The 27,085-nt window shown below is 48.1% G+C and overlaps 1 protein-coding gene across 1 annotated transcript in view; it reads right to left on the reverse strand.

Annotated features, from left to right (window-relative positions):
- LOC115638754 (calcium/calmodulin-dependent protein kinase type IV-like) overlaps positions 1-26,806 on the reverse strand; it is a 46,006-nt gene extending 19,200 nt beyond the window's left edge. The window contains exons 1-5 of the mRNA XM_030540716.1: positions 25,611-26,806; positions 10,584-10,662; positions 7,837-7,899; positions 939-1,021; positions 226-298 (exon numbers count right to left, since the gene is read on the reverse strand). Of these exons, the coding sequence (XP_030396576.1) occupies positions 226-298; positions 939-1,021; positions 7,837-7,899; positions 10,584-10,662; positions 25,611-25,708 (396 nt within the window). The 5' untranslated portion in view covers positions 25,709-26,806. The remainder of the gene's footprint in view (positions 1-225; positions 299-938; positions 1,022-7,836; positions 7,900-10,583; positions 10,663-25,610) is intronic.
- Between the last annotated feature and the right edge of the window lie 279 nt (positions 26,807-27,085).

Raw genomic sequence — 27,085 nt, forward strand, 5'->3', positions numbered from 1 at the left:
TACCTCAGTGTTATTTTTTTTAAAAGTTTAAAAAAAGAAATAATAATGAAACAAAACATTGTGTTTGACACAATTCCCCCCCTCCCCAACTTTTTCAATTACGTCAGTTATTTTCCCAGCTCTAATGGTTGCGATCCCTTGACAGCTGTCCATGACCCCCAGGGTTTGACAGAGGCAGAGAGGCCAAAATACCATAGAAAGATAAAGAAACAGTGGCAAACTTACAGATACAGCTTCCAGGATCTGCTTGACCACATGAGCTGCATCTCTTTCGCTGTAGAATCCCCTCTCTACAATCCTGTAAGATGAAAACAGCAAAGAGGTCACAAAGAAGCCTGCATAGCAATGGCACATCCTGACCCCGTGGCGGCTCACAGCCTGCCCTGGAATCAATTCCCACCAAGTTTTAGACCTTTTCGCACTACGAGGCTCTTCTTCTATAAACCATCATCCTTATTTCTGCACTTGGCCAGTTCAGACCTGGAAACAGGAAGGGAAAACCAAGGTCTGATTACAGAACCTGGAGAAAGGTTCAGTTCCAGCCCATCATGTGAACTTACTCCACTTCCCTAGTGGAAACTCAAACGAAGCCCAAAGGAAACAGCTTTTCCCCCCTTCCCCAAAAAATATCCCAGCCCACACCAACTATTCCAAATAGATGTAAGCCCAGCTCTTTACCAGCTATCATTCATCTGATGCTGGCTTTTCCCAGAGGTAAATGTAGGGCATTAGAGAATCAGGTCTTGTGTCCCCCGCTGGCCACTTGCAAACCACTTGGTTTCCTGAATTGACTAGATCTATGAGCCTGGAGCTGGAAAGCTGGTAATTTAGCCCCTGAGCCACTCAGCTCTCCCTTCCATCCTCCACCTTTTTGGTGGGGCTAGACGTGTCTCCTTTTATTAAGAATTTGCAGGTTAAATGAAGGTCTAGCTGAGTACCTGTCAAAGAGCTCTCCTCCCGTCACTAATTCAAGTATGAGCACAATCTCAGAGGGCGTTTCGAAGATCTCCTTCAGTTTGATCTGAAAAGAACAGGAACAGTTCACTCACAGCCCTGCTCCCTTGCCAGAAAGGGGCCATTCTTCCAGCCGCGTCCATTACAAGCCAGATGCAGTGGCAACTTTCCGCCAGCCCTGTACTCACTGTAAATCAATTTATTCCCAGAATAGGTTAATTTGTTCATGAGATGCATGCCGAGGAGGCTCGTCGTGGTGAGAGGAATAAATAAATGCAGAACAGATTGCGTAGATGTAACAAGTTTAGCATCATCCTAACAGGGCTGCCGTCAACAAATATGCCTAATTTTTTTTTTATTTGAACATGGAATTTTAACTGTTCAAAACAGGTTTGCTCACTTAATCAGGCATTTTAAAAAAACAAACAAACAACCCTGCAAATTAGAGCAGAGAAACAGACCCGCACACCCTGCATTTATTCTCTCCAGACCCTGAAGCTGATTATTGTAAGTGGAATGTGCTGTATCCTAAAGCTTTTTAAATTAGCAGCCCCTCCATCCCTGCCAGGAGGACTAAGCAACCTCTGCTGCACACATTCCTGTGGCTTTGCAAAGCCTATTGTCCTTGTCTCTTTCACTCAACCGCAGGTTCTGCTAATGGGAGAGTTTTACCCCTAAGGGTGAAATCCTGGCCCACTGAAGTTAACGGGAGTTTGCCATTGACTTCAGCAGGGCCGGGATTTCAGCCTGAAGCTCTTGGGCCTGATTCTCATGCCTGGTCTATGCTTCCAATGTCGGTTGACATAGTCATGGTGCTCAGAAGTGTGAAAAATCCACAACCCTCGGCTCTGGAGCTGTGCTGATCTAGCCCCCGGGTAGATGCAGCTAGGTGGGTGGAAGAACATTTCCATTGCCCTAGTTACCGTCACTCAGGAAAGTGGAGTTGCTACAGTGACAGGAACCCCCCTCACAGTGCTGTAGGCGATGTCTACTCTACGGTGGGCTATACCACGATAGCCCCTCTAGGGTGGATTGGCTTCAGTTACTCAACTCCTGCACTTGGATCAAAAAGAGGAGGAGATGCAAACTCCCTGTTCAGAGGCTTGCCTGCGGTTAGTTACAGCAGCCTTGAGGCTACTCTAACTTATGCTCTGGTTCCCACCATGGGAAGCGAACATAGCTATGGAGCATTGCATTCTGGTCACATCCCTGATTCACTGCCTAGGTCAGAGAATGGGAACAAGGTTGGAGCAGCTCCCTTATGCCAGGTCTGCCGTGGCTGGGCATGGCCCCTGCACAGGGGGTACTTCGGGGACTGTTTCCATCCACTCTAAGGCTGCTTTCTGATGCCACAGCCATGTAAAGGGACTTTAGTGTTACCGAGAATAAGGGTGCTTGCATTTACAGTCCTGCTAATCCCAAACGTCTAGGCTTGAAAAAATAACGAGATCCTCTTAAAAAATCACAAGATTTTTATATAATTTTTTTGTTCTTTTATTTGCCTTCTGAGCTTTGAGCCTTTTGATGTCACATTTTCAGGTTTTCCTAATCAACTGCGAGCACTAGAAACTGGCTTTAAAAAATAAAAAGAATGTAAGCCAAGGGTTTTACATAATCCCATGACTCCAGGAGTTGAGGATTTAAGGGAAAAAATACCAGATATCATGAGACCCACATTAAAATTGCCAGAATTGGCCATGATGCATTTATGCTGGAATCGCCAACTGCAGCTGACGTATCTGCCCTTTCCCGGAACAAACTGGACCATTATTCCAGTACGTTATTTGCAGCATCCTTAGATCATGAAAGGACAAAAAGGACAGGAAGAGAAAATTAAATGAATGTGTTCAGGAGATACATGATTGGGTCCCATGTGCCTATGCACAGCAAACTTCTTTTGCTACAGCCTGATGTCTTAGGAACCTCTCATGTTTAGGTATTGATTGTATACATCATTTTTCAGGAATAAGAGACCAGCTCTGTTACTTTTGAAAATGTGACATTGGGCACCTAAGCCAGTTAGGCAGCTTTGAACAGGTCACCTGTGACACATGGACTGTTTTGTCACGAGGAAAGCAGAAAAGAAATAAAATTAAAAAAAAAATAAATGAGACCACTCACATTGGCCCTTTGTGCCAATGCAGCAAATGTGGAATTAACAGGGCTCATAAAAATGCATCACGTGCATTTTTTTTAATGGAAAAAAGAAAATTTCACAGTGCTAAAGACTTCTGTGACACTGTGAATTTCATGGGGCTTTAATCATTACCTACGCATGAGACATTGTGGCAGCTTACTGTATTATAATACTACACAGAAGTGCTATAATTTTCCTATTAACTTCAAAAGTTTACAATCCTATTATCGTCTGCTCTTGAGGTGGGTATGGAATGACAGCGAGAAGCGTACAGATGTCACCAGTGTAAATATTGAAATGAAGCGTCATTTAAAAAAAATATCGTTTGAACGAGGGAGGGAGCAGATCCTTACCAAAACCATTCTGATTTAAATACTAAAGCTGTCCAATTGGTTATGTCAATGTAGCTGGCCTGTATCTGCGCCTAGTTCTGGGGTGGGCAAATTAAGTTTTCTACCCCCTTTATAACAAGCCAGAGGCAATCTCTCCTTTGCCTCTCCCCCAGACTCTACACAAACAAGACTTCAGAGACCATGTGGTGCATCTACAGCAAATGGGGGACAGATCCTCACCTGGTATAAGCTGATGTTCCTCCACTTGGCTGATTGACACCAACTGAGAAACTGGTCTCGGTCTCTATCATATCTTTTAAAAAGACGTAGGGTAACATATTCAAAAGTGGCTTGATCTTGTTCCATTGAACTCAATGGGAGTTTCACCATTGATTTTTATGGGAACAGGATCGAAACCTAAGTGATTTAGGAGCTGAAGTGTCACTGTGGGACATAGGCCTGGTTTACACTTAACATTTAGATGGACATTGTTATGGTCACCAGGAGTGTGAAAAATCCACAACCCTGAGTGAGGCAGCTGTGCCGACATAATCCCTGATGTGCACATGGCTAAATCAATGGAAGAATGCTCAAGGAGGTGGAGGTGGTGGAGTTCCTACAGTTCTACACAGTTCCTAAAGTTCCTACAGTGAGGAAAACCTGTAGGCTACGTCTATATTACAGGGTTGTACTGGGATAGCTAAGGTGCCACAGACAGCCTTAGGTGCTCTTGAAAAAAAACCCTCTTAACAAAATACAGGTTGCCAGTCATTCACACGCATCAAAAGAGGAGAACTGAATGCTGAAATCAGTCTCGAAAGCAGGTAGAAAAGAATCAGACCCTCGAAGCTTACCAGGGACGTTAACAGTTATGTCCCTTTGGGGACTTACCCTTTTGGCCCCTATTCAGGATCTCTCTTGAGCACACGCTTAAGTATGTGCATATTTGAGACAGAATTTAAGAATACGGAATAATAGATTCTAAGTCCAGACGAGACCACCGTGATCACCTAGTCTGACCTCCTGTGTAACACAAGCCGTAGACTTTCCCCCAGATAATTCCTGCAGCAGATTGTTTAGCTCAGCCCCTGGCAGGATCAGTAGCTTGAGCGCCCGGGCAGAGCAGACAGAGCTGCGTGATGCATGTTCCATGTGGCCTGACAAGAAGATCCCATTGAGGCGGTCGCCTTCTGGGTGTTAAATTGCTCCAGTTCAACTGCTTACCGGCTGTTCCAAAAGGGGATGCTTTCCTGCACCAGGGGTTACTAATGGAAATATGAATATAGCTGGCTCAGACCAGGCAGCCTGCTCCAGCCCTCTAACAACGGGTGTCCAGACCTTTTCAGTGATGATTTCCTGGCAGGGAGCTAAGAATGTGAAATAGCCTCTCTGGGGAAGTACTGCAAGTTCCTTTGCTTGGGGCATTTACAGCACTAGGAAATGTCATACAAGGAACTCTGTGTGTGTGTGTGTGTGTGTGTGTGTGTGTGTGTGTGTGTGTGTGTGTGTGTGTGTGTGTGTGTGTGTGTGTGTGTGTGTGTGTGTGTGTGTTGGGGAGGATAGATAAAGGACAAAATCCATCCTGGAGTGAGTGGAGTTACACTGGGGGTGGGTTTTGCTCCAGCCCCCTGATTTCCAGCAATTCCCTGTCCTAATGGCTTTGCTTTTCCCAGAAGGGTCTTTCACGATTACAAGCAGGCAAGACTTCCATTCTCACTCTCATCCCCACGAGGAGGGTGGGGATTGCTGAAAGCTCCTTCACCCCGGGGAGGTGGCCAAAAGCAGCATTTCTGGGAAATGGGGGTTACCCTGCAACAATGAAAATAAAATTCAGATTGCCTGACGTTCTGCGGACCTGTGAAAAAACCATCCATTTACAAATGGGCGCTTTTCTTCCAGGGATTACATTACAGCCCAATATGCACAGGGACAGGAAGGTAGAAAGCAACCATCTGGCCTCCTGGTAATTCCAAATCAGCTGGGGAAGTAAACAGACAGGAATAAACCTCTGGAGATAGAAAGGCCTGGAAAGGGGTCCAATCCTGCCCAGCGCACAGCCCCCACAGCTCAACGGGCAGCGCTGGTGCTTAGCCACCGGTAGAATTAGCAGCTTGAGTGTCTGGGCAGAGTAGAGGGAGCAGCGTGTCGCGTCAGTTACATGGAACCTGACAAGAAGGTCCCATCTAGGCTGACTCCTTCTGTAATTATATCTGTTCCTGCGCATTACAAACTGTTCCAGTTCAACTGTCATTATCCTCTGAGCGCTGCATTATATCCACACCGCTCTGCTCATACCGGCGAGCAGCTGAGAGCTCAGATGTTGGCAAGAAATGGCCTGGTGTTTTCGACTTCTTCCTTTGTAGGATTCGTTACAAACAGGCACTTTTCTTTGGCATTCATTTGATCTCCTCGATAGAAATCGCTTACCGAATGGAAACCCTCCAAGGGGGGAGTCTAGTGGCCTGAACATCAGCGCTGGAACACCTGAAAGACCCCTGGAAACTCAGACAGTGGCAAACCCCAACAGGGCTCATACACATCCCGTCTTTCCCGAGGCAATGGGTAAAGTGAGTTCCATGCACTTTCCTGCTGGTGGGTGTTTTGAATGAGACCTTTAAAATAAAAATAAACCACAAAGAACAGAGTGGCCTGCCCTATAGCGGGGCTGGGATCCTGTGGGTCCTGCAGACCTGCTGCCATAATAGCGGGAATGGGATAAAAATTCAACAAACAACATGGGAGCAGGTGGGAATGGGTATTGTGGGGAGGGATTAAAAAAAAGTCCCGCGCAGGACTCTCGCCTGCCCCTTTAAGGGCCAGAGGCCTGAGGCCAGCTGTCCTGGTGGCTAATCAGATGCAGCTGAACCAGGGATAGATCAAGATCTGCAGGAAGCGGAGTGGGACCACTGAAAGGGACTGTCTCTCGCAGGAGTCCTTGGAGAAGGGAGGCAGCAGGTTGAAGGCTCTGGGAGCTATGGCTGGGTAGACAGCCCCAGCTGGAAGTTTTGTTTTCCTTTGGAGAGTTTGGGCCTGGAGGAAAAGGCTAACAGCTGATTTGAGCATAGCTGACAATTTGCCAAGCGGGTGAGGAAGGCTGCCAAGCAGCAGTGCGCATCTGCTTTGTGCAGAGAGGAATGATGACACAGAGACGTCTGGGGAACACATCTCACAGGGAGAGACTTAGGAGCTCCGCTTATTAAGGCTTGGTCTACACTAGGAAATTAGACCAGTATAACTGCATTGCTCAGAGGCATGAAATATCCACACCCCTGAACGACACAGTTATACCGACCTAACCCCTGGGGTAGACAGCGCTAGGCCTCCCGTTGACCTTGCTATTGCCTCTCGGGAGGTGGATTACCTGGGCCAACAGGAGAAGCCCTCCTGCCGGTGTAGCGTTTTAGGTGTAATTAATTCACTTCCCCAAGAGCTATGACATAGTGCCGTCTACAGGGGGGGTTAGGTCGGTGCATTTTCACACCCCTGCGTGACATAGTTATACAAAGCAATTCTGTACTGTACTCCAGATCTGCCCGTAGTTTATCAAAAGTCAAGAGGTGGCTTGATCTCGGTCTGCCAGTGCCCCTGTGCAGAGATAGGACCTGAGGGCAGAGGGCTCGAACCTGGCAGGCAAAGGAAGAACAAAGCCCAGGGGGTGAGAGTGGTCGGGAGAAAAATTTAAACTGGAAACAAGGTGCAAATTGTTAAACTTGAAGGCGATTTGCCGCTGAAGCAGCTTCCCCAAAGGGGTGGCGAAGTCCCCCAACATCTGCCACCTTGAAAAGCGAGATTTTTCGAAGGCACCCATGGGAGTTAGGCACTTAGTTGAATTCCTGCTGACTTTTGGAAGGGGGCTTAGACATCCAACTCCCTTAGGTGCTTCTGAAAATCCCATCCTGTATCAAGACTGGCTGGGACTCAACAGATGCTTTCGCTCAGCCGTTATGTTAATGGGCGGGTAGCAGGAGTCACTGGGTGAAACACAGCAGCTCGGGTTATGCAGGAGGTCAGGGTAAATACAGGCCATAGGGGATCGCTACACGAGATAGGAGTTTGCTCCAGCATCTTTGGCCAAAGATTCCCTGCCCACTGTGCGCCTGGAGTTGCCCTTTGCCCCAGAGGTGGCTAAATTTCAGTAGTGACACATGGAGAGCGCTGAGGGGAAGCAGTTGGGGATCCAATCTGCTATCTTAGGGTCTGATACCAGTGCCCATCACCTGAGTGAAATGTGCTAGAGAAATCTACAGCATAACAACCAACAAATCAAAACTGCATTCTGTTGGGAAGATACTTTCCTACCCCCCCTTAAACAAGGTGTGTTTGTGTGTTTCTGTTTCTTTCTGGGCCATAACTGGACCCCGGCACCCCCGATGAGGATTTGAGTCACAAAGCAGCCACACGGCTCGTACTCACAATGTGGGGGTGCGAAAGCCTCAGTAAGACACCAATTTCCGTCCGCACAATCTTTTTGTCAATCTAAAAAGCAATAAAATAAAATAAGAACAAGGACGCAAAGCTTTACATTTTCGAACTCTTCTGGACGTCAGGTTTGATAAGCACATACATGCAGAGGCCTCTGCTGCTGTTTAAAACCAGCTTGAAATTAATTCTGAACCAGATCATATTAACTGCATGTAAATTCGCCCACTTTCACTCAAGCAAGTCTTCTAAATACGTATGTGAGGGGAACGCCCAAGAGCCAGAACCTTTCAGAGCAGCGCCAGCCAGCGCTGCAGAACAGAGAGCTGCACAGCTGTGTGGGAGACAGACTAGATAGCTGAAGAAAGCAGAGTTTCCACTGCCCTTCAGTTGGCTGGTCACGACCCTTTGTACAGAGAGAGGAATTGTAATCGATAGTCAAGGTTTGAGCCTCCGCTGCAGACAATAAACACGTCAGGCAGCAAAAGGGGTTTGGCAAAGGCTGCTTCAAGCCACCTTTTTGTTCCCCAAATCCGGGGGCTGGTGAGGGCTGGACTAGTCCCATAACCTCCACGTCTGTCCTGAGTTATTCCTAGCAGTTCAGAAGGGGTCATTCCAGCAACCAGGAATTGCTTGGGTGGAGATTCCCCAGCCACGGTCTTAAGAACGGCCAGACCGGGTCCGGCCCAAGGTCCACGTAGCCCAGTATCCTGACTACCGACAGTGGCTAGTGCCAGGTGCCCCAGAGGGAATGAACAGAACAGGGAATCATCCAGTGATCCATCCCCTGTCGCTCATTCCCAGCTTCTGGCAAACAGAGGCTAGGGACACTATCCCCGCTCATCCCGGCTAATAGCCATTGATGGATCTATCCTCCATGAATTTATCTAGTTCTTTTTTGAATCCTATTATAGTCTTGGCCTTCACAACATCCTCTGGCAAGGAGTTCCACAGGTTGGCCGAGCGTTATGTGAAAAAATACTTCCTTTTGTTTGTTTTAAACCTGCTGCCTGTTAATTTCATTTGGTGACCCCTATGTCTTGTGCTATGAGAGGGACTAAATAACACTTCTGTGTTTACTTTCTCCACACTAGTCATCATGTTCAGACCTCTATCATATCCCCCCGAAGCTGAAAAGTCCCAGTTTTATTAATCTCTCCTCATATGGAAGCCATTCCATACCCCTAATAATTTTTGTTGCCCTTTTCTGAACTTTTTCCAAGTCCAATATATCTTTTTTGAGATGGGACAACCAAATCTGCACGCAGTATTCAAGGTGTGGGCATACCATGGATTTATAGAGAGGCAATATGATATTTTCTGTCTTATTATCTATCCCTTTCTTAATGATTCCTGACATTCTGTTTGCGTTTTTGACTGCCACTGCACTGGAGTGGATGTTTTCAGAGAACTACCCACAATGACTCCCAAATCTCGTTCTTGAGTAGTAACAGCTAATGTAGACCCCATCATTGTATATGTATAGTTGGGATTATGTTTTCCAATGTGCATTACTTTGCATTTGTCAACACTGAATTTCATCTGCCATTTTGTTGCTCAGCCACCCAGTTTTGAGGGATCCTTTTGTAGCTCTTGGCAGTCTGCCTGGGACTTAACTATGTTGAGTAGTTTTGTATCATCTGCAAATTTTCCCACCTCACTGTTTATGCCTTTTTCCAGAACATTTATGAATACGTTGAATAGGACTGGGCCCAGTACAAATCCTTGGGGGGACACCACTATTTACCTCTCTCCATTCTGAAAACTGACCATTTATTCCTCCCCCTTGTTTCCTGTCTTTTAACCAGTTACCAATCCATGAGAGCACCTTCCCTCTTACCCCATGACTGCTTACTCTGCGTAAAAGCCTTTGGTGAGGGACCTTGTGAAGGCTTTCTGAAAATCTAAATACACTATATCCCCTGAATCCCCTTTCTCCACATGCTTTTTGACCCCGGCAAAGAATTCTAGTAGATTGGTGAGGCATGATTTCCCTTTACAAAAACCATGTTGACTCTTCCCCAACAAATTAAGTTCATCTATGTGTCTGACAATTATGTTCTTTACTATAGTTTCAACCAGTTTGCCCAGTACTGAAGTCATGTTTACAGATCTGTAATTGCCGGGGTCTCCTCTGGAGCCTTTTTAAAAATTGGCATTAGCTATTAGAAGTCTGAACCATGTGCTCCTCTGTGCCTGTCAGCTTTCCCCCAGCCCTTAGTTTAAAAACTGCTCTACGGCCTTTTTAATTTTAAGCGCCAGCAATCTGGTTCCATTTTGGTTTAGGTGGAGCCCATCCTTCCTGTATATGGTCCATTTTTCCCCAGAGCCAGAAAATTCCCCAGCTATGCATGCCTTCACTCCCCCAGGACTACACTGACCCTCTACCTCCAGGGGATTCTCCCATTTCCCCCGGCCACAGGGCTGCTTATTTCTTCCTCTTCATGGCATTAATAAGTAGCAGCCAAAAGTACCAAGAGAAGGAACATCTGCTTGAATCAATGCAGATGCTTTGCAGTCCAGGCGGAATTTATAACCATGCAGTTCTAAATCCAGACCTCAGTGGGGGCCTCTTCACTTATGGGTGAATTTAGGGTTGACCTCAACCTGCTAACTCATGTTGAGACTACAAACTGCCGTGTCTACACAAGGATTTTTTTCCTCCCATTACTTTCCATGTGTTGCTAACGCTTGCTCAGAACCTTTCAGAAATCATTGAGGATGGCGTCCCAGGTACTTACCGTCTTCTTCAGGATTTTGGCCGCGTACTGTGTGTGGGTTCCTTTCTCTTCACAGCTGTACACCACGGAAGTGGCACCCCTACAGAAAGAAGGAGAGGCCAACGGTGTTACCAATGAGAAAAGCCATGCCTGCTCAAAGACAACCTGCAAAGGGGGGGCGAGTGCACTTTTCAAGGATTCTTTGCGATGGATAAAGAAGGCAGAAAGGAGACTGAAGGGTGGTTTGCTGCTTGGTTTTGAAGTTTGAGGTTCAGGTCTTGGCTTGCCTGGAGGATGGTCCTGGTCTATTCAAGGGCTAAGGTGCTCACGCCAGCTTTCCAGCTCAGAGGCTGCTCGGCCTCATTGCATCACATCCACCCAGTCTCTGCTTCTAACACGCCTCCTTTTGGGGGCCACTTGTAACTGTGCTGAGGTTGCCTTTTCCCGATCCCAGAGCTGGACTGTAGGACGGGCAAAGCGGAGACTCGACAACCCCTCCCTGGGGGTGACACTCCCGCTGGGGCAGGACTTTGCTCAGCACTGTGGGGATGCCCACGCAGCACAGACCTGAGGTCTGTGGCTCAGAGTCATGCACCTCCCTTTGGAATCACGGTGCCTTAAGGCACGTCTAGTCACCTTGGGCATATGTAGGAGGCAGTGATGTCTAGCAGATAGAGCACTGGAGTGGGGCACAGGAGGTCTGGGTTCTGTTCCTGGCTCTGCTTCTGGGTGACCTTGGGCATGTCACTTCCCTCTATGTGCCTCAACTTCCCATCTCTAAAATGGGGGTCTGATACTGAGCTCCTTTGTCAAGCGCTCAGAGCTGTACGGATGAGAAGTGCTATGCAGAGTGAGGTATGGTGGGTGTGCATGCACTACTGCAACGATACCACCTGGGCTTCTCTCACCACGCTACCACCGTGGACTTTTCACAGCTGCAGCCCTGGGGGTGATGGGCACCATCATGCAGCACGTGGGAGCTGCTGCTCGTTCTGCTGCTGTCGTGCCACCTGAGGGGGATGCAGAGACTGTGACCTTTGATTGCACCAGAATCAGCGCACTCAGCTGTGCGAGGGGCTTATATTTCCGGCTTTCCTTAGTAAAACCATTTTAATTAAAAATGGAATAGTGAGGCAGTCTAAATCCTTAAGCAGCTTTTAAGACAGAAAGCTGCATCCCCTTCCCCCACGTCCCAGTAAGTGAACCAGCTGCAAGGGGAGGGCTAAGAAGAGATTACATCCTTGTGGGGGAGCAGAAGGGGAGACTCTCGAGAGTGTACGACATGTGTGCTCCCTGAACAAGCCTCCAGGGCCACGAGCTCCCCCTTGGCACCAGGATGCTAATGCCACCATGGTGCTTTCAATGCACATGATGCCCTGCATGCAAGATCCTGATCAACCCCATTTTACAGATGGGGAAATTGAGGCACAGAGCATTCTTATTAGCAACCTCAAGTCACACAGCCATCCAGGCACATGGCTGAGACTAGACACAGGTCTCCTGACTCCCCAGCTGGTGCTTGGAGCCCAGGACAGTCTGGGGTTATTTGGGTACACCCCCACTTTGAGCTGGAGAAGACACACCTGCACTAGGAGCTACCATTCTAAAAATATAATGGGTGGTGCGAGTGTTGGGAGGGGCTAGGTGCCCTGAGTACGATCCCGAGCCACCATTCACACCTCCAGCTGGAAGTGTGGACGTACCCTAGGACTGAGCAGTTGCTGCCTTTAATGATGCATGTGTTCTTCTTTGCGTTAAAGCAGCGAGCACTTGCCATTAACAGTCACACAGCAATCTGACCTGCTGGCAGCCGCATTCTGCTACACTCCACTCGCCGCAGGCTGCTTCCCACGACTCCGCGCATCCCTATGCAACAAGACACCGGCTCTGTGCAGCGCCTGGGCTAGCAGCCTCGAAGACCGACACGCAGAAGGCTACATACGCCGCAGAGTTTGATCGACCATTTTCCCCAGCCTTGGAGGAACTTTTCAATTCAGCACCTCTCCTCTTGCAGACAGTCACCCCTAAGGAGCAACCCTGAACTCCTCATCTCCCCCTCACAAACAAACTCAATCAAGTGGGATTGGACCCTGGTCATTAGGCCATTTGCAAATCCACTTAGTCCTCAGTTGCAGAGAGCAAGCTGTCTCCGGAGCACAGCTGATCTGTTCTGTTCCATCATGTTTTCGCAAAGGCAGTGAATGGGCTCTGCTGAACTGTGACTTCAAACTATCCAGCCCCTAAGGTGAGGAGGGTAGTAACCAGCACTTAATTTGTGCCAGAGTTGAACCCCGGCACCTCTAGGCTTGGCCAGGCATAGCCCAGGCACCTCCAGGGGTGCTGCATCTGGTCCGAAAGTAAAAATATTGCTTGCGCCCCGGTGCCTCTTTCATTACAAAGCAAGCAGTGGTAGTAACCCAATGCTGTTTGTGTCAAAAGAAAGAGAGAGGCTGCCTTCCAGTGTCCGGGCTATTTGGAAAGGCTGCGGTTTAGATAGTGGGGTTTGCCAGGGGACTCGTTTGTCAAAGGGCAATTGTCTCTCAACGTCCCATCACCCTCCAAATTGGAACAGGCTCAGTCCGTCACTCTCCAACCTCACGCCTGGCCCATACCTCTTCCACCAAGGACATTGCTACAGTGGGGCAGGACCCGTGAGGTTATGGAGCCCCAGTCAGAGTGGGCACTGGGTGAGAGCAGGGCCTGTTGGCCCTCAGTGGCAGGGGGTGGCTGGGATGGGGGACCCTTCCATCCAGGATGCCCCTGGGCATGAGCAGCCAGCAAGGATGCATGGAGAAGGTGTGGGGGAATATAGCAGCACCAGGTGATGCGAAAGGGGTGGGGACAGAGATGGAAGATGTGGTCTCTAAGAGGTGGAGTGCAAAGCAGAAAGCCTCGGCCACTTTTCGTGGAGCAGGGGGTTGGAGCAGAACTGGGTGGAGCTAGGGGGCTAGATAAAAGCTGAGGTGGGCAAGGAAAGGGGGTTGGAGCGCAGCTCAGGGGGCTGGAGCAGAGCTGCAGGGTCTGGGAGCAGAGCGTGGACCATGGAAGAAAGCTGGGGTAGGGCTTGTGGGGGCCTGACATGGGTCTGGGAAGGAGATCAGAGAAGTGGGGGCAGGAGGGGAGCTAAAAGGGCCTCGTGGGGTGATTGGATCGGGGCTGGGAGAGCTGAGGGCTGGAGTGGGATGAGGGAGAGCTGGGAGGATGGGATCAGAACTAGAGGGGAGCAAGGGGGGCCAGGGGGACAAGCTGTAGGTCTGCAGAGGGCCTGCAATGAAGCTGGAGGGAAGCTAGGCAGTGGCCAAGGTGTGGGAGATCTGGACTGCGGCTATGGGGGCACCAGCTGAGGGTCCAGAGATGTACAGGAGGCTGGACTGGGGCTGTGGGGAAGCTCAAAGGGGGTGGATTTCGCAGTGGGGAAGGGGGTCCCTAAATTATATTTGCACCAAGGAACTCTGGGGTCTTGGTAGGCAGCTGTCTTCTACTGGCACTGTAAGCTTCGAGGCAGGGCCCCTGGGCCACGGACTTGAGCTGGAGCACGGGGGGAAACCAGAGCCTGCGATGTCTCCCTTGCTTGTGGAGTACCTCGCGCCACAAGCAAACCCTGAGCCCTGATTACCCACCATTCAGAAAAAGTAGAGACACATTTTCAAGAGTACCTGATTTAGGAGCCTAAGTCCCATTTCAAAAGTGACTGGGGCATCGGCGTCTAAGTGCTTCTCTACATTGGAAAGTTGTTTCAGGCTGAGATAGTGCGTGCATTTAAACTGCAATAACTCTTCCTGAATACCTCCATGTGTAGACACACTTATTCCTGCTTAGCTTAATCCATTTCCAACTAGGCCTTAATCTGCATCTTTAGGCACCTAAATACCTTTAAACATTTGGCCCTTAGGCACTTTTCAAAATGGGATTTAGGAACCTGTCTCGTAGATGCTTCTGGAAATGTGGCCTCCTTGCCTGCATTCTAAATTGCACGAGTTTACCTAAAAGTGTTATTTCAAACTAGTATGAAACCCTGTATGGACACCCTAAATGTCATTTACACTTGGCTTATGTCCATTGTGCTGGCATCAAAATGGATACAAGCTGGGTTTAAATCACATTAAGTGTCCACACAAGGTTTTGTCCTGGATTAACTAAATCAGTTTAAAATCCTACCTTCCAGTTAAATCCATGCAACGCTGTGGTTAGACCAGGCCCAAAGCACCTCTCAGAGGTTGTCTCCACACAGCAGTTGCATAGTTTTAACTAGATGATATAATGAAAGCACCCTCCCAGTTATGCCAGCGTAAAGTTGTTTATAGCAGTCATTTCATAGCTGCCTCGAATTCCGAAAGGGATCAATAGATTTAGTCTGAGCTCCTGCAGAGCACAGGCCATCCAATGTCACGCTGAGCCCAGGGACTGCAGTTAAACCAAGGCATTTTAGTCCCAAGGCGACCACCCCGTTACATGACCCAGGCAGAGAACAGGAGGGACAGAGGGGCACCAGTGCCCCTGCAATGGCAGGGAATTGATTAGGTGAGACATGGCAGGATGATCCCAGCAGACAATCCACCCCCCATGCAGAGGAAGGCAAAAAAAAACCCTAAGTCCCAAACTATGGTCCCAAGGTCCCATCATCTATACTGGTATAGGACACCTTTGTATCTGTATAACCCATCCGCAGAGGGGCGTACGGGTAAAACGCCATTGATAAAAAATAACCTCCCTCCCTGTCAGTGTCATAGTTCTACTGCTACGAAAATCTGTGTCTTAAACTGCAGTGAGAGCGAACGTACAGGGGCTTGTATCAGTTTGCAAACCAGGGCAGGCTATAAGCACGTCAGGCCCGGTGCACTACAGAAATAATAACTAAATTGTAAAGAGGATTATCAGGGAGGACCAGCCCTTGGCCCTCCCCACCCGTCCCCTCTTCTGTGCCTCCCCCACTTACACAGCAGCCAGGAGTGGGTCTCGTCATTCCGAGACAAGGAGTCAGGTGGCTTCTGCACCATGAAAGGCACGGCACCCCCGTAGGGTGACCAGATGTCCCGATTTTATAGGGACAGTCCTGATATTTGGGGCTTTTTCTTATATAGGCACCTATTACCCCCCACCTCCGTCTTGATTTTTCACCCTTGCTATTTGGTCACCCTACACGTCCGCCATCCTTTAACCAGGAAGAGATGCCAGGCAAGGAGCTTTGCAGACCAAGTCTCGCCTGGAGCCCCTCCAATGGGGCTCCCTGGGGTGGTTGTGCTTTGCTGGGATGTCATCCTAATCGCCAGGGGAGGGAGTGAATGTGAACATGCAGAGTAGAGTCAGGCACACACGTGCCAGAGTGATGAGGGCTGGGGGAAGAGCATGGATTGAGCTGTGCCTCTGGGACTGATGCTGGTTATTCTTCCATGTCAGCAAGGTGGGTGAGGGCAGTGGCCGCTGCGTAACAAGCTCTGCTGCATTTTGAACCCACCTCTGTCTCCGGCTCAGGGGCAGCTCTACGGTTTTTGCTGCCCCAAGCCCGTCAGGCAGGCAGCTTTCGGCAGCGCGCCTGCGGGCAGTCCACTGGCCAGGTGGATTCGGCGGCATGCCTGCTGTTGGTGCCGCACCATCGGCCTCCCCGCTGCCGAATTGCCGCCAAAGCCACAGGACCGGCGGACCTCCTGCAGGCGCACCACCGAAAGCCGCCTGCTTGCAGCCCTCACAGCGACCGACAGGCCGCCCCCCGCAGCTTGCCGCCCCAGGCACACGCTTGCTGCACTGGTGCCTGGAGCCGCCTCTGCTCTCGCTCTTGAGCTCTGGTCTGTGTGTGCTGGGCTTCCTGGAAGGGCAGCAAACACTGCCATCCATAGCGTTTGCACACGTATTCAGGTTCACAGCAGCCTTATGAGGTAGCTAAGTGCTATTATTCCCATTGTACTGGGAAAACAGAGGTGACTTGTCCAAGGATACCTAGTATTGCCAGTAGCAGAGCTGCGAATAGAACCCAGGAGTCCTGATTCCCCCTCCCCTCCAAGGCCAGGAACAGCACCCAGGGGTCTTGACTCCCAGTCTCCTGCTCTAACCACTAGACCCCCAAAATGCTTTTCCAGTTTTCTGAGGACCAGCAAAATGGTCCAGGAAAGGTACCGGTGTACAAAATTCAGCCTTTTCAAGTTACTAAAGAAGACTCATTATGTTTAAAATCCCCTGCAGTGTCAGGCAGTTGCCAGTAATTTTTAGATCTAGTTCACAACATCTCCTAACCACCGGACAGTGAAATCAGTCTATTGCTTGTGTCGCCAACCTTGCAATTTCAGCTTTGATGCAGGATTCCTCTTAGCAGGTTCATTCCCGCTCTGAGTAACCGAACACATTTTATTACTCTTTGACTTTCTTGTCTTGGGGGGAATCAAGTGTCAGTTCCAATTCTTTGCCCCAACTCCGTATTTATTGTTCCCTTTGCACAGATGGTTGCACAGTGACTCAGTGGCAGAGCCAGGAACAGAACCTTAGCATCCTGAACCTATCGTCACCCGTGCAAAGTTTGACTCCAACAACAGACTTGGATGCGTCTCATCCATCTACCGTTCAAGGTGAACGTTCTGCATGGCTACTTTAGAGCCCAAATCCTGCATTTAGGATGATCATTTACAAACAATCAGCTCAGAGTTTAAGAGATGCTCAGTTTTGCGTGTCAGTCTACACACAAGAGCCTCTTACCCTTTGTGTTTTCCAATAACATTATCAGCGGCAGCGGCAGGATTTAGACAAATTAGCTACACCCCAGTCAGTCTGTATCGCTGGCCCCGTCTCTGAGCTTCCAGAAAAGAGTCAATCTTCTACTTCTACTTAATGTTCTGAATAAATATCCGTAATCAACCTTGACTGGGAATGGAGATATAATTGTGTTTGTTTTACAGATGACTGGAAAATGTGTAACGATGGAATTAGTTGAAAAAAGACTGGATTTGCTTCTAATGCGAGTGCACACTTTATCCAATAGCATCGTTTATGGAGGAGGAGCCAAAGACTATGGGCCAAGCTTTGGCCTGGCTATTGCGAGATGCTCCCAGATCCAGGGCATTCTAGGGCCATGCTACCAGTGCAGAGGGCTCCCCCGGCTGGCGTGCTGTGGGCTCTCTGCAGGGCTGGCTCCAGGCACCAGCTCAGCAAGCAGGTGCTTGGGGTGACACGCTGGGCTCTTCGGTGGCAATTTGGCGGCGAGTCCCTCAGTCCCTCTCGGAGGAAAGGCCCTTCCGGCGAATTGCTGCTGAAGAAAAAAGTGGAGTGGTGGAAGTGCCACCGATCGCGGCTTTTATTTTTTTTCGCACGGCTTGAGGCGGCAAAAACCCTGGAGCCGGCCCTCGGTCTATGCACACCCTGCTCCCAGCCCCTAGCTGAGGGACTGGGTTGGGGGTTGTGACTGGACCAGTGTACTGCCCTGCAGCTGCTCTATTTCCCACGGGCCAAGGGAAACAAACTCCCCAGGCCTCCATAACCCCAGAATACAGCAAGCACAAAGATGGCTGAAAGTCATCCCTGCCCCCAAATAACTGCAAATCAGGCCTCAAACATGCAGGGATGGCCACACCTCCAGGCAGGCTGGCCCCTTCTCCTTTGTTAGGTCCTCCCAGTCTAACATGCAAGCAAAGCACTCTAGTTGCCCCAGTTCCTGCACAGATGTAATTGAGGATGTTCTCTGCTGCACCTTTTCTCACCTGGGGGCGCTGACACTAGTAAGACACAGCAGGATTTTGCATGTTATACTCAGCGCTGATCGAGAATCCAGCTGCAATTTCTCATCTTACATCACTGAGATGTAGATATTTTAATTTTATACTTATAAGACACTGAAAGCAGGATAAAAATCCACATTTTCCCCACCGATAATCAACCAAGCATATGGGATTTAGGGCCCCGATCCCGCAAGTCATATCAGGTAGACCCGGGACCTGTGTAGATCACATTTCAGACTCAGGGCCTATCTTTTCTTCCTCACGGCAATATCCTTCAGCAATTAATTTTTACCGGGAATAAACTATTACCTCACTTGCTGGTTCGCCATTTTTTGTTCAATCCAGTCTGTCCTTGGAACTGATTTGTGCAATATTCCAAAGCCCTCCTCCCCTGCGCCTGATAAATATCACATGTCTGTGCTCATTTGTCTGATAAGGGCCTTGAAACCCTGCTTCATGGACTTCCCCCGCACCCCTCCTTTAAACTGAGTGCTGCAATTCACCGTTTGATTAGAAGAAACCATTGGCTACAAATCAGTCTGCAGAAGGTGTTCTGCTCTGTCAGTTTCAATGCACCAGAGGCAGGGTGGCACTAAGTGACAAATATATGTGGAGAAAGGTTTTCTGTCACCTCAGATTACACACAGTACTTGGCATTTCAAGTTGTGAAAGGAAAAAAAAGAGAGAGCGAGGCAAAGGACTGACAATACAGACAGAGGGGTTTTTTTGGAAGGAACAAAATTAATTTGATTGAAATCTGGACGTTTCAATTGCACCCACATTCGAATCCCCTCCCACACCCGTTGCTATTTCTCTCTAGCGGCTGTAAGGTATGTGCAGGTAAGGAGGTGACAAAGTCGGCTCGGTGCCCCAGATTTGCAATGGCAGAGTGGGCTGCAGAAAGCTTCCATTGCTAAATAAATAGAACGTCCTTGAGTTTGATTGTAAGTTCTTTGGGGGCACGATGTCCTTAGCCCTGCCGGGAGCTCCTCGGCACTATCGCAACACAAAGAAATACATAATAGTAAATAAAAACAAAGGCCCCAGCAGGCTATAAATATCCACTGTTACAAAGGCCGGTGTTACAAATGCTTTACTGAAATCAAAGGACGGCGCTGAGATACTGTAGTGCAGTATGAGGACTTACACAGAACACAACAGATCTTCTTAGTTGGGCTGTTGTTTCAAAGTGGTGATACTCAGACCTCAGTGACTCAGGAGCCAAATCAGTGATCAACGTTACCCAAAAGAGTCACAGGAGTGTGAATTCACTGTTTATTGTACTATATGTTCATGTTTAAATAGTGTAGCAGGGAAATATTTCTTTTATATATTATTATAGGTATTCTCAGTTCTCACAGCAAAATGACTAAGTATCATTATTTTATCACCTACAATTGGTTAATAACAGAGTACAAGCATCCTGACTGGTTAATACCTTAGCTTGGTTAGTAATTAAATCACACAGCATTTTAATAGCATGTGCAGCAAAGAGCTGCAGGAGGCACATTGCAGCTCGCGAGCCTCAGTCTGTGTATCCCTGTCTGAGGGGCAGCCTGATGGAGGACTGGGCCCTGGACTTGGCTTATTGGGTCAAATACTGAGGTGGTGCTGAGCCCGGGTGAGAACTCCCGCAGACTCCACTGAGAGCTCCAGGTGCTCAGCGCAGGGTCTGGGCTCTTTTCCCCTCATCTCTCATCCCTGACGAGTTGCTGCCCCCATCCCCGTAGAAGGCAGAACATGTGTTTGGGAGGATTAACTCCTTGACTGCCACTTCTGCTACAGGGCCTCTGCAACCCACCTCCATATGCCTGAGTCCTCTCGTAATCCATAAACCCCCCTGAGAATACCCCTTGCCAGTACACGGTTGATGTCAAGACTCTGCATCAGTCCTGCTTCCAGCTCCTGGTATGGGGGCTGTGTTGGGAGTACGTATGGAGTGCAAAGCCCTACAGCTGTTCTCTGCTTCCCACAGGGGGCCCCAAGAAACAACATACGTTACAGCAGCCCTGAGACTGCTCTAACTTACACCAGGGGCTGGATGTTGCAAGAATACAGGGAACACAAAAGTATCTTAAAGCCCCCATAATCTCCCAACTCTACCCTCCAAGTGCAGGAATGGAGTAACAGAGAATCAGCCCCGTCTGTGACAAGAAGGGTAACTGACTCTCCATTGCAGTCAGCTATAGCCTTGTCTGTTTTTAGGATCCTTGAAGAGCCCTTGGAACTTAATGAAGATGGATTTTCAGGTTCAAGTATTAGCTTCACATCATTGCCAGAGAGTAAAATAACCTCCCAAAGTCTATAGCAATGAAATTTAAATTCAGTTCCCTTGGAGCTCATTCATTCTGATTGCTGTGCTATTTTTCTCAGACAAAGCATTAATAAAATCCACATCTGCAGTATTAATATCTGGCGACACAAAGCCAAGAGCTAACAGACACTCCACTTGTTCTTTGCCTCTGGTTTTTACTGGCAACCTGGGGTTTTTCCTCCCCCCCTTCCAGGGTTTTTCATTAATAGAGCAGTAGAGCGGGGCAAAAATTTTTGACCAAAACTTTTTTGGGGCCAAAATGCAGACTTGGGTTGACCGAAATGCATCACGAATTTGTGTCGAATTTGCTGAATTGTTTTGGTTGGGAAACAAACAAAATTCTGAAGGAATCAAAATGTTTTGTTTTGATATTTTCAAAAGGGAACCGGTTGCTTTGTCAATAAAACTGTATTCAGTTTTGCTTTTAGAAAACATTTTACAAAGCTCAAAATCTACACAAAACATTTAGTTTGACCTGAAACTATTTTGTCGTTGTTGCTTTCTGACTTGCTGAACAAGTCAAAAAAATTCATTTTGGGTCATCCTGAAACGATTTCCCCTCCAATTTTGCCAAACTGCCAGTGAACCGAAAAAACAGCTCTTTGCACAGCTCTGTCCAGGGCCGCCCGGGGGTGGGGGGGGGCACATGGGGCAATTTGCCCCAGGTCCCAGGTCCTGCAGGGGCCCTCACAAGAATATAGTATTTTATAGTATTACAACTTTTTTTTTATGGAAGGGGCCCCCGAAATTGCTTTGCCCCAGGCCTCCTGAATCCTCTGGGAGGCCCTGGCTCTGTCTAGAAGCGCATCTGAGCTGTGGTGCAGTTAAGAGCTTTGTTAGTGTTTATATTAGAGACTAAATCTTGTCCTGCTCCCAGGGAAGTCAATGGGATGGAAGTTCTACCACAGCAATGAAATGGGGTCAAACAGCGGAATGCTATGTCAGGATTTAAGCCCAGCAAAGCACTGAACGGGGCCTTAAATCAAGAGCTGCTGGAGACAACGGGCACTCTGCCCAACCCTGCAAACCCTCATCCACATGGGGGCGAAACTGACCCCCCATCCACACGGCCAGTGCAAAACCCATGCAATAGCGATATCCTATTTTGAAGGCTTAAGTGGGGCTTGAAGGCTGCAGGTCTTATACTGGCCCAGTGCATGGCGCGTAAATCACACCCAGCTCCAGTCCAGTGGCGAACTTCCCACTGATTTCAATAGTGCAGGGTTGGGCCTTAAATTAAGGGGTTTAGTCATGTGAGTAAAGGCTACTTGTGTGTCTGAAAGGTGGCTCTGGACACTGAAGAGCTATGAGTGCAACAAAAAAAAAAGGAAAGAAATAGCCAAGCTTTTGCTCCAGTGACATGAAGGTACTTTGTCTGCAGCTGTCCAGAGCGTTGTTCTCTAAGGGACTGATCGAAAGCCACTGGTGTCAGTCGGTGTCGATGCCAAAGGGTGTTGGATCAGGCCTTAAAATAGCCTGGTGCCTTTATGGATGGGCAGGGATACGAAGTGAAAATCGACACAGCTATTTCATTTCCAGTTCTCTACAGCTGCCATTCTAAGGTATATCTATGGTCCCCATAACCGTAACATCAGAGCCCCTCACAACCTGCCAATGCATTTACTCTCACAACCCCCTGGAAGGCAGGGGCCTGGCTAATACCCCCATTTTACAGATGGGAAACTGAGGCCCAGAGCGGTTAAGTGATTTGCCCAAGGTCACACAGGGCGTCTGTGGCAGAGAAGGGAATTAAATTCAGGTCTCCTAAAGCTGAAGCTAGGTGCCCTAATCAGTGCACCATCCTACCTCCGTTGTTCCTGCCCCTTTCTACTCCTTGCACATTTCTTGAGCCTCTTGAGCTCTCACAGCTGATTGAGTAAAGCAAACAGATTGAAAAGCTCTTCTGTGCTTGTGGCCATGATAGGGTTTAACAGGTCACAAGGAAGAAAAAAGAATCAGCTTTTAAAAAGAGTCCCTAATAAGGATTTACACACACAGGCTCAGTCACACTTGTTTCACAGATCAGGATAAAAATATAAGCGCTTTAAAACATTCCTAAACTGTGTATTTATTGCAACAGCCCTCAGGACCTATCGCTAATATTAATGCACATTTTAAACCTGTCCAGTCTCACCTCCACTTCCAAGCAAGAATTTCCTTTGTGCATTTGCAGATTTGTCATTTTTATATTAGGTTGTTTAATAACAATCAGTAAGCATTGGATGAGAAACTCAGGAGGCAAGCGAGCTAGCTGGTTAAAAATACAAAGGTTCCTTCTCTAGAAAGCCCTTGTAGGCAACAATTTGAAACAATGTCGGTCCTAAAACCTAAAATACCCACATCTGCTGTTTGTTGCCCTCCCTCCCTTTTTCATTTTAATCACTAGCAGTAACTACCCAAGGGCAGGGCATTCCCAGGGATTACAGGCCAGCTGGGATAAACGGCTTGAGGTTCTCAACTGGTCACTGAGCTGCACAACGCTTGACGACTGCTCGTTGGTTTAATCAAACAACAAAGAAGAATTAATTCCCAAGAGAAGCCACTGGGATGACAGCAAAATCTGACTTCCACTGACCACTGACAGGAGGGCTTCAACATTCCAGCTTCAAACTCTCCTGAACTTTAGCGGGTACTTCCAATCCGAACAAAGCTCCAGATCTGGGTTTTGCAAATTACCTATTTCTTTGTAAGGACCGAAACCAAGGACCAGCTACTGGTCAGCAGGAGTCTTTCCACTGACTTCAGTGGGATTTGGATCAGAGAAACTCTGTGTCTACGAATTTCCACAACCACACTGGTCTCTCCCATCACTTTGTCCTCTCACCCTCTGCCCCGCCCCCTCCGTCCCATCTGTCTGTTGAATCACTTAGAACCTGATCTAAGGCCCACTGAAGTAAAGGGGAGCCTTTCCATTGACATCAATGAACTCTTTGTATATTGTGAGCTCTCTGGGGCAGAGACTGTCTCTGTTATTTGTTTGTACAGAACCTAGCACCACAGGGCCTGGATCCCTGACTGAGTGGCCCCCTTCTGCACTACTGCAATGCAAACAAGAAATAATAAGAATAAGTGACCCTTGTTGGAGAAAACGATTGCTCAAAAAGACACATTCTACGGTTTGAAGCACAACGTTTGGCTGACTTTAAACTCTCATTTTTCTCCAACATAGAGAAGAGTCTGGAAATTTCACCCTGGCTTGGTTTAGCGCAAATCTCGACATAAATAAAGCAGGGCACATGCCCTGCCCGTTATGAGAGCATGGCTCCATGTTAGGATCTATCAGAAATAAGTCGCAGGTCTGTCCACCGAATGAGCTCTCACATCCGCTGTCATTAGCTTTATAGTCCAGACTGACAAGAGAGCTGGTGAGCACCAGCTGCAATGGTGGACAAAAGCCCAGTAGGAGTAGGACTGAGACCCCACCACACTCATTGCATATCAGCCCCCCAAGGCCTAGACAGGGAGTAAACACTTTTACAGAACTTCCTTTGCAAAATGGGGCAGATTCACATCCAAGGCTCTGGTCCTTGTTATCAATTCCTGAACTGTCTGGTGCTTAAGAACATAGAAACTCCATGCTGGGTCAGACCAATGGTTCATCTAACCCAATATCCCGGCTTCTGACAGTGGCCGGTGCCAGATTCTTCAAAGGGAACGAACAGAACACGGCAATTTCAAATGATCCATCCCTTGTCATCCGGCCCCAGTATCTGGCAATCAGAGGCTTAGGGACACCAAGAGCCTGGGGCTGCATCCCCGACTATCTTGGCTAACAGCCATTGATGGACCTATCCTCCATGAACTTATCTAGTTCCTTTTTGAACCCAGTTCAAGTTTTGGCCTTCACAACGTCCCCTGGCAAGAAGTTCCACAGGTTGACTGTGCGTTGTGTGAAGAAATACTTCCTTTTGTTTATTTTAAACCTGCTGCCTGTTAATTTCATTGGGCGACCCCTGACTCTTGTGGTCTGTGAAGGAGTAAATAACACTTCCTTATTCACTTTCTCCACCCTAGTCATGTTTTTATAGACCTCTCTCCTAGCCCCGTTAGCCATCTCTTTGCCATCCTGAACAGTCCGTCTTTTTAATCTCTCCTCATACAGAAGCTGTTCTGTGCCCTTAATTATTTTTGTTGCCCTTCTCTGTATCTTTTCCAATTCCAATGTATCTTCTTCGAAATGGGGTGTCCAGAACCACATGCAGTATTCAAGGTGTGGGTGTACCACGGATTTCTATAGTGGCATTATGGTATTTATTATTATCTCTCCCTTTCCTAATGATTCCCAACACTCTGTTCACTTTTTTGAATGCTGCTGCGCATTGAGCAGATGTTTTCAGAGAACTTTCCACAATGACTCCAAGATCTCTCTCTGGAGTGGTAACAGCTAATTTAGACCCCATCATTTTGTATGTATAGTTGGGATGATGTTTTCCAATGTGCCTTACATTGCATCCATCAACAATGAATTTTATCCTCCATTTTGTTGCCCTGTCACCCAGTTTTGTGAGATCCCTTTGGAACTCTTCGCAGTCAGCTTTGGACTTAACTAACTTGAAAAATTTTGTATCGTCTGCAAACTTTGCCACCTCCCTATTTACCCCTGTTACAGGGAGGAGGCATCCCGCCGCCTGGTGAATCATGGCAGAGCTCATTTCTTGACATGCCAAAGTCACTCTGGCAGAAGGTGTGAGAGTCGGGAATAATCTGAACATAAATCAAGAGCCACTGAAGACACTTTACCCTTTATGAGATCAGGCTCCAAAGAAGGAAAGGCCCAGTCCTACAAACCATGAACTGATCTCCCTCATCACCTACCAGATATAATCCTGCTCCTGAGGTTGGGCTGCATGATCTAAAGAAAACAATTCACCCCTCTCTCTCATCCATTGGGAGACCTGCTCCACATTTCACTCCAGGCTCTTGACCTACCCATCACGTGCACTTGATCCCCAACTGCAAGAGGCATCATTAGGAGCAAGAGATGCAAAGCTCACCCACACCACGAATCAAATCCCGATAACCTTAAACCTTTACCTTCCCAGTTCCGGACCCATAGCGTAGAAGTCCTCCAGGGCAGTGTTGCGGTGGGAGCCGTCAATCCAGTACTCCGTGCCGGGTTTGGAGGCAGGCATGTTGGGGGGCCGCAGAAAGGAATTTCCTGCTAGACGTGGGGCAGAGATTGGAATCTTGCTGTGACTTCTCACCCTCCGCACCTATTCCAGTGTCAAACATACAGGTGGACTAAAAAGCAGTTCTCGGGATTCTCTGGTGGAATAAAATTATATCCACAAATCTCTGTCCTTACGGACCTGCACGCTGGGCTTAGTCAGATCGATTCCTCCCCCCTGTGTTTTTCCTGATGTCTCTGCACGCCTCCTTATTTTTCCTGCACCTTCATGTCTTTTCAGTGCCAAAACCTGATTTTCATAGACTCTGCTAGCAATGCTAGCTGAGGCAGGGATCTCCCTCCATGCACATAAGGAGAGACAGCAAATATTCCTGCACATTGAGGATGGTCACTTTAGGAGATTTGTGTCTTGGTATTTTTCTCAGGAAACAGCAGAAACCAAGACATCAGTGGTGTCCTCTATTTCTGGAACATGCTTCCTTCTGCCGGTGGCTTGCATCATCCGGAATCCTTTCAGCTAGTTGCTCTTTGCAATTTGATTAATATTCCTTTTGATTTCATTACTGAACAGAACCGCAGAGAAGGAATCGCTGCGTATTGAAGCATCGCTCTCGTGAATCCTTTGTGCGCATTTGTCCCCGATTCAATGTTCACTCTTTAAAGTTCCAAACATCTTGGGTTAGTTGGGAAGAAAAACACCCCCGCCTCTGACTGCACCTTCACTTCTCTTCTACTACGGGTTCTGCTTCTTTGACCTAATGCTCAAGGCCCGTGTTGCAAATTGTCCCAAACTGGCTGGACCATCCCAGAGTAACTCCCAGATTTGCAATCTTGGAAGATTTCTGATATGCACTGAGCCGCTGAAAATTGCAGCTTGTGGCCCCAGCCCTCTTGGCTATGGAAAATTTTCAGATGTCCCCTTGTCCACAAAGAGAAGGCTAGCGAGAGGCAGGCAGTTTTGCATCTGTGCAAGCAATTCTGCACTGCATTCAAAAATCAGCACACACGTTTCTCTCTCGCTGTGTCATTCTTGGGGGGCTGGAGGAAGACATAACACCACGCCCGGCAGCTGCAACGTACAAGTGACCTTTACGAGAAACATCAACGATTTCTAGCCCCTTCTTTCTAGCTGGCTCTCTTGTGCCACCAAATGGCTCTTCGTTCTCACTGCAATCTCCATCACAGCACAAAAAACCCTACCTGACAGCTGGTTCCTTAAATAACCCTGGTCATTTTACCCAATGCATTCATATAACTAGTATATATCATAGGAACAAATAGAGGCCTCCTCCCATCCAAGAGTTGAGTCCCATGGTGCTAGATACAGACACAAAATAAAACCTGCCCCAATGATTTACAGAGGCTTGGGGAAAGGAAGGAT

Source organism: Gopherus evgoodei, chromosome 22 (genome assembly GCF_007399415.2).
Source record: "Gopherus evgoodei ecotype Sinaloan lineage chromosome 22, rGopEvg1_v1.p, whole genome shotgun sequence".
Lineage (NCBI taxonomy): Eukaryota > Metazoa > Chordata > Testudines > Testudinidae > Gopherus > Gopherus evgoodei.